Source organism: Nyctereutes procyonoides, unplaced genomic scaffold (assembly GCF_905146905.1).
Source record: "Nyctereutes procyonoides isolate TBG_1078 unplaced genomic scaffold, NYPRO_anot_genome, whole genome shotgun sequence".
In the NCBI taxonomy this organism is placed as follows: Eukaryota; Metazoa; Chordata; class Mammalia; order Carnivora; family Canidae; genus Nyctereutes; species Nyctereutes procyonoides.
The window spans coordinates 42,165,968-42,173,230 of NW_026575140.1; the positions used below are offsets into that span (position 1 = coordinate 42,165,968).

At 53.7% G+C, this 7,263-nt stretch overlaps 2 protein-coding genes across 4 annotated transcripts in view; one reads left to right on the plus strand and one right to left on the minus strand.

The window, feature by feature from the left end:
* Positions 1-553, minus strand: part of DOCK7 (dedicator of cytokinesis 7) — a 223,800-nt gene extending 223,247 nt beyond the window's left edge. For 2 of the 3 annotated variants that reach the window (XM_055304932.1, XM_055304934.1), the window contains exon 1: positions 379-553. In XM_055304932.1, coding sequence (XP_055160907.1) covers positions 379-416 — 38 coding nt within the window. In that variant the 5' untranslated portion in view covers positions 417-553. The remainder of the gene's footprint in view (positions 1-378) is intronic. The other variant, XM_055304933.1, reaches the window with a different exon arrangement.
* Positions 554-2,681: 2,128 nt separating this feature from the next.
* Positions 2,682-6,037, plus strand: LOC129496566 (alpha-taxilin-like). The gene has a single exon (XM_055304644.1). It carries the CDS (start codon positions 2,742-2,744, stop codon positions 4,425-4,427), a length of 1,686 nt encoding a protein of 561 aa, XP_055160619.1. The 5' UTR covers positions 2,682-2,741; the 3' UTR covers positions 4,428-6,037.
* The last annotated feature ends 1,226 nt before the right edge of the window (positions 6,038-7,263 follow it).

The window sequence follows — 7,263 nt, forward strand, 5'->3', positions numbered from 1 at the left end:
GGGGTGGGGACACAAAGAATTCGGGGAGCGGGGAGCGGGGAGCGCCGAGCGGCGGCCCGACGGGCTCCCCCAGCCGGCCTGCGAGGAGCGGCGGCCGCACTCCAGGCCCGGGGGGCCGGGGAGCCGGGAGCCGGCGGGGGCGGCGGGGGCGGCGGGGGCGGGCGCGCTGGCGAGCCCGGGGGCCGGGGCTGCAGGGCGACGCGAGGCCTCGGCGGCCCCCTCCGCCCGGCCGCGCACCAGGCCGCCGGATCCCCGCGCCCGCGTCGCCACACCCACCCGCCTCCGAGGCCCGGCTCCGGGGGGCTCCCGGCTCTTCCTCCCGCGGCGGCGGCGGCGGCGGCGACGACGCCGGCGACGCCCCCGGCGCCCGACATTTACCTGCTGATCTTCTGGGCAAAGGCGCGGCGCTCGGCCATGGCTGCGGCGGCGGCGGCGGCGGCGGTCTGGGCGCGGACGGGCGGGCGCGTGCCTCCTCGCTCGCGCTCCCTCCCTCGCGGCCTCCGCCAGTCCCAGCTCCGGACCCGGGAGGCTGGGGCTGGCGGCCGGAGCCGGGAACGAGCCCTGCCGTAATGCTCCTGAGAGGCGCGCAGCGAGAAACCGCTCCTCCCCGCCCTCCCCGCCCTCCCCGCCCCCCGCGCCAGCGCGCCAAGCCCCGCGGGATTCCCGGGCCTCGGAGCGCAGCTGCGGCCGCCTGGAGCCCGGGGGAAGAACCCGGCGTGGAGGGGAGCGGCGCCCCGCTCCTGGCCGCCTCGCCGCCGCGGGGAGGGACACGCAGGCACAGAGGGGCCGGCGACTTGGCGAGGCAGAAAAATAAGGTTGCAGAACGCGTGGGGAGACCGGGGAGGAGGCGGGAGCGGCGAGCTTGGCTTTCCCGAAAAGGAAGGGGAGGAAATGGAAGATGGGCTTTGCCGAGCGGGGTTGTGCTCGCCGCGCGGGAGGGCCGGGTTCTGGTTCCCGCAGCGCCCACCTCCCGGCCCTTTTTGAAAGCACTTTCTGTTCTGCTCTGACCTTGTGGATGGGGTCTGACCACAGAAAGGACGGGTTTTCTTGTAGAAAAGGACCTAAAAAAAAAAAAAGACCTTTCTCCTAAAGAGGCAACAGGGATAATAGTTGGCTTGTGGGGCTTAGCCAGGCACAGATTAAAGTTTTACGCGCGTGATCTTAATCGCCACAACTCTTTGAAGTGAGTTCTTATTATCCTCATTTTAGAGACTAGGAGATTGGTTCAGAAAAGCTAAGCGCCCGGCCCCAGGTCACGCAGATGTTAACCTCTTCAACTGAACTTCAAACCCAGAGCCCAATCCTTTAAGAGAAGAGTTTCTCCGTTGACAACACTCTTCCTGAGACTATCCCTACCCCCCCCCACCCCACCTTGGGACCTCATTTTCCATTTGTGAGTGTTGGACTAGATGAGTTCCAATGTGCTTTACCATTCTGACAGTCTATTGAATAGTCTATACCTTTACCACTCAAAATGATCTTGCCTGTTGTTTTTTTTTTTTTTACTTTACTACTAACCAAATTTGAGACCTTATTGAGATTTTACCAGTTTTTCAATATTTTCCATTTGAGGATCGCACATAACATTTAGTAATCATGTCTTTAGTTTCAATTGGTCAGTGACAGTTTTTACTCTTTGCTTGCTTTGCTTCATGATCTTGACAGTTTTTTTTTTAATTGGAGTTCGATTTGCCAGCATATACCATAACACCCAGTGCTCATCACCCAGTCACCCCACCCCCACCCCCACTTCCCATTCCACTACCCCTTGTTCATTTCTCAGAGTTAGGAGTCTCTCATGTTCTGTCTCCCTCTCTGATATTTCCCACTCGTTTTCTCTCCTTTCCCATTTATTCCCTTTGACTGTTTTTTATATTCCCCAAGTGAATGAGACCATATAATGTTTGTCCTTCTCCAACTGACTTACTTTACTCAGCATAATACCCTCCAGTTCCATCCACGTTGAAGCAAATGGTGGGGATTTGTATGATCTTGCCTGTTAAATCTTATAAATCAGGGACTAGCAAAAATCATGTCTTCTCATTCTGTTGTAATGCCAAAGAGTCTAGAATGTTTGAGTCCTAATGCCTATTTGATGATTACTGATGTTATGGTGAAACTAGAAAAAACATCTCAGTTTCTTGTAGTCCCTTTACTCAAGTATTGCAAGCATTTATGTGTATTTTTTTATTATGTTCTCTCTGTGTCATTGTGAGGTACGCTGGATTCTTGTTTTCCTCTCTTTTACAGTTGGAAAATCTGTAGCATAGAGCCATTTGCTCAGTCACGCACTGAGTCAGGGGTGAAAGCCTCAATTAGTCAGATCCATAACTTCCTGTCTAGTTTTCTAAACACTATGGAAGGCTGTATTTTGTATGACAATGCACATTCCAGTAAAGATAATCCATTCAAAGAGGATTTTTGTGTAACTTCCACTTAAATGTATAGCCCACCTAGATATTCTAGAGAACACAAAGCTGAACTTTGAACTAGACTCAGTCCTGCTATCAGGAAGTTTGAGTCCACTGGGAAAGATGAAACAGCTATTCAAAGAATTACAAGTCAAATCCAACACTGTATCTTGTCCTTGATAGGAACTCCATCATATTCTATCACTTTCTTAGTATGTGACCTTGGACAAGTTACTTCACCTTGACTCTAAAATGAGGGGAGGAGAGCGGGCGAAGCCGTCAGGAGGTCGGCAGTGAGGATCTGTTTCCAGCCTAGCATTGCAAACCACAATGAAGAACCAAGACAAAAAGAACGGGGCTGCCAAGCAGTCGGGCAACACTTCCAACCCAAAAAACAACCCGGGGCAAGTGGAAGTAGGACCAGAGGGAACCCAGGGGCGCCCCAGCCAGCCGGCTCCTCCGACAGAAGCTGAAGGTTCCTCCAGCCAGGCTCCAGGGAAGACTGAGGGAGCACAAGCCAAAACTGCTCAGTCCGGGGCCCTCCGTGATGTCTCTGAGGAGCTGAGCCGCCAGTTGGAAGACATCCTGAGTACATACTGTGTGGACAACAATCAGGGGGGCCCAGGTGAGGATGGGGCACAGGGTGAGCCTGCTGAACCCGAAGATGCAGACAAGTCCCGGACCTATGCTTCAAGGAATGGGGAGCCTGAGCCAGAGACCCCAGTAGTCAATGGTGAGAAGGAGACCTCCAAGGGGGAGCCGGGCACAGATGAGATCCGGACCAGTGATGAGGTTGGAGACCGAGATCACCGAAGGCCACAGGAGAAGAAGAAAGCCAAGGGTCTGGGGAAGGAGATCACGTTGCTGATGCAGACATTGAACACCCTGAGCACCCCAGAGGAGAAGCTGGCAGCTCTGTGCAAGAAGTATGCTGAACTGCTGGAGGAGCATCGGAACTCCCAGAAGCAGATGAAGCTGCTGCAGAAGAAGCAGAGCCAGCTGGTGCAGGAGAAGGACCACCTGCGTGGGGAGCACAGCAAGGCTGTCCTGGCCCGCAGTAAGCTAGAAAGCCTGTGCCGGGAGCTCCAACGCCACAACCGCTCCCTCAAGGAAGAAGGCGTGCAGCGGGCCCGGGAGGAAGAGGAGAAGCGCAAGGAGGTGACCTCCCACTTCCAGGTGACGCTGAATGACATTCAGCTGCAGATGGAGCAGCACAACGAGCGCAACTCCAAGCTGCGCCAGGAGAACATGGAGTTGGCTGAGAGGCTCAAGAAGCTGATCGAGCAGTACGAGCTGCGGGAGGAGCATATCGACAAGGTCTTCAAACACAAGGACCTGCAGCAGCAGCTGGTGGACGCCAAACTCCAGCAGGCCCAGGAGATGCTGAAGGAGGCAGAGGAGAGGCACCAACGAGAAAAGGACTTTCTCCTCAAAGAGGCAGTGGAGTCCCAGAGGATGTGTGAGCTGATGAAGCAGCAGGAGACCCACCTGAAGCAGCAGCTTGCCCTATACACAGAGAAGTTTGAGGAATTCCAGAACACTCTTTCCAAAAGCAGTGAGGTGTTCACCACATTCAAACAGGAGATGGAAAAGATGACTAAGAAGATCAAGAAGCTAGAGAAAGAAACCACCATGTACCGGTCCCGTTGGGAGAGCAGCAACAAGGCCCTGCTTGAGATGGCTGAGGAGAAAACACTCCGGGACAAAGAGCTAGAGGGCCTACAGGTAAAAATCCAGCGGCTAGAGAAGCTGTGCCGGGCACTGCAGACAGAAAGCAATGACCTGAACAAAAGGGTGCAGGACCTGAGTGCTGGTGGCCAGGGCTCCATCACTGATGGTGGCCCTGAGCGAAGACCAGAGGCTGCAGCTGCCTCCAAGGAGCAGGGTTGTGAGGGTCCTGGGGCCCAGTCACCTGGCTCCCCAAGGGTCACAGAAGCTCCTTACTGCCCTGGAGCACCAAGCACAGAAGCACCTGGCCAAGCAGGGCCCCAGGAGCCCACCTCCACCACCGCCTAGGAAACCTGGCACAGGGGGCGTGCTGGGAAGGGAGCAAGCAGCCCAGCCAGGCCTGGCCCATGCAAGGCTCCCACCGCTAGGCAGTCCAGTGCTGAGGCCCAGGGTGCTTTAACCTGGCTGACATCTGACACTTGGCAGTTTTGGATTTTGTGGGTCAGTTTTACTTACATATGGCATATGTGCAAGGCCTCATACATTTCTATCTGTAAGGATTCCCCCAGCAGCCAGTAGAAGTGTTGAGACCTGTTTGCCATCGCTGGCTGAGCTACTGCTCTCCCGTGGAGACGTGTTTCCTAAGATCTTTCCCTCTGAGATGCCTGTATCTGGAATGGTCCCTGGGTCGGTCTGTTCCTTTCCTGATGCGGCTGTCCCCCACCTCCAATCCCTGTATCCGGCTGAGACACGAGAACTGCCAACCCCATACAGGGTTTGCTGGGCTCTGGAAGTGCAGGGAAGAGCCAGAAGCTTCTGCCTGCCCCAAGTAAAGAGCAAGAGGCCTGCAGTAGCCCATGTGATTGCCTCATTTGCTTCAGCTACCTCGTAGAGCCCAAGGGGATTGAAGGGGAAGGCTGTCCCCCCCAGTGTGGGGGATCGTGGCTATGCAGCCCAGCTGCCCTCAGAGACCCAGTCCAGCCATTGTGGGATTGTGGGGCTACAGTGAGCAGGGTGGCCCCAGCCAGTCTTCCCAGGTCCAAAATCCAGGCCCTGGGTGACTAGAACCTTTGCTCTCAGCTCCAGCTGAGTCTAGGCATCCAGGCCAGGCTATAGGAGGATCCCATTCTCCCTCTTCTTTCCGTTGACCAAATCACACTAATCACTACAGCTGCTCTGCTTGTTCTGCTTTCCAAAGTCAACCCAGGTACCTGGGTGCCGCCCTCACCAGGCAGGAGCCTGGGCCAGGTGCAGGAGAGGTGGCCTATCTGAAGGCCAGTGCCTTCCTCACCAGGGCAGGTCCCATGCACGTGACCTCAGTTTTAGGACCAAGAGCTGTGTTGGATTCTTAGATTGCTAGCTTTTCCTCCAGGGGACCATTGCCGGTGAGGCTCACAGCCGAGAGCCCTGGCCCTGCTGAGAGTAATTTGTATTCCAGACCTTGTCCAGCTGAGAGCCTTGTACACCAGATTCTAGAGAGGTATCGGCAGCACTTTTTGTTTTCCATGAGGTTTTTGGACCATGGGCTGAGCTCAGGCACTTTCTGTAAGAGAATGTTGTCCGTAAAGATGGTTGGTTTGCTTTCACTCCTCCACTCCCATCACAGCGGCCCTCCTGAGGGCTGACCAAGAGGCCAGTGGAACTGCCCTGGTGGCTGTGGGGGAGGGCCAAAGCCTGCTGAGCTGATTGTCCAGCTGCTGCTCCAGCCCTCCCACCTTAGCACAGAGGTGGTCACCCCGGGGACAGCCAGGCACCTGCCTGGGGGAGGGGTGCGCCTTCTGTCCCTGTCACTGCTTCCCATATGGCCCTACCTGGCCACCTGGATTGGTTTTAAAGCTGTGCTGATAGCCTTTTTTGTCTCCTTTTGGTATTCACAACAGCCAGGGACATGATTTTGATGTATTTTAAACCACATTAAAAATAAAGAGTCTGTTGCCTTAAAAAAAAAAAAAAAAAAAAATGAGGGGAGGGCATCCCTGGGTGGCGCAGCAGTTTGGCGCCTGCCTTTGGCCCAGGGCGCGATCCTGGAGACCTGGGATCGAATCCCACGTCGGGCTCCCGGTGCATGGAGCCTGCTTCTCCCTCTGCCTGTGTCTCTGCCTCTCTCTCTCTCTCTGTGTGTGTGTGACTATCATAAATAAATAAATAAATAAATAAATAAATAAATAAATAAATAAATAAATAAATAAAATGAGGGGAATACTTGTACCTACTTGAAAGATTATTGTGCAGATTCATTGGGTTAATTCATATAAAATTCTTAGAACAGGGCCTGGCATATGGTAAACACTATATGTACTACTAGCTGCTGTTATTGTTATCACTGTTATTATCATTATTCAACTTAAACTTGTCTTGGGTGCTTGATAGTCCCTGAAGCATTTGTCTGCTCTCATGCTCCCCACCAGATGTTGTATGCCTTTCTTTATCTCTGCTCTCCAAACATCTTTTCACTACTCTCTTAGAGAACTGACCACATTCTGCTTTTGAATGGTTCTTTGTATACATGACTCACTAGTTGCCAAAGTGTCTGAAAGGACATTGCATGCACTGTGCAGCTTGCTGGGAACATTTAGAGCAGGAAGAGGACAAGCAGGACCAAGCTGTAAGCAGGGTAGACAGAGTCTGGGAAATACTCCAAGCTAGAGTGATGGCCCCCACCTCTGGGGAAGAGCTGGCAGTCACAGACAAGTCCAGTGTGTGTATATATCCATGTCCCACAAGGGTCCAAATTCAGGGAAATGCATGGAGTTCAACAAAGGGAGTGACCATGGAATTGCTTTGGCTCACCAGTATCCATGCTCACCATATTATCCCTGAACGTACACACACCCATACCAGTCTCAATCCACCATACTTACATGGAGCTCATTCCCTCACCTCCAGTTTCAAGGATGAACATAGGCCTAAGTCTGGCCAAGCAGAGCAGCATATTCCCCTGGCTTTGGTGACTGGTTTAGGATAGGCACATGAATCAAACCAAGACAAATGGGCCAAATCAGAACTAAAAAATTGTATTTGCTGTACCAGGGACCTCGATCTAAAGACCTGCCTGAGAGGAAAGCCAAACATAGCTGAGAAAAAAGGAAAAATGGATAAAGAGGGCAGCCCCGGGTGGCCCAGCGGTTTAGTGCTGCCTTTGGCCCAGGGTGTGATCCTGGAGACCTGGAATCGAGTCCCACGT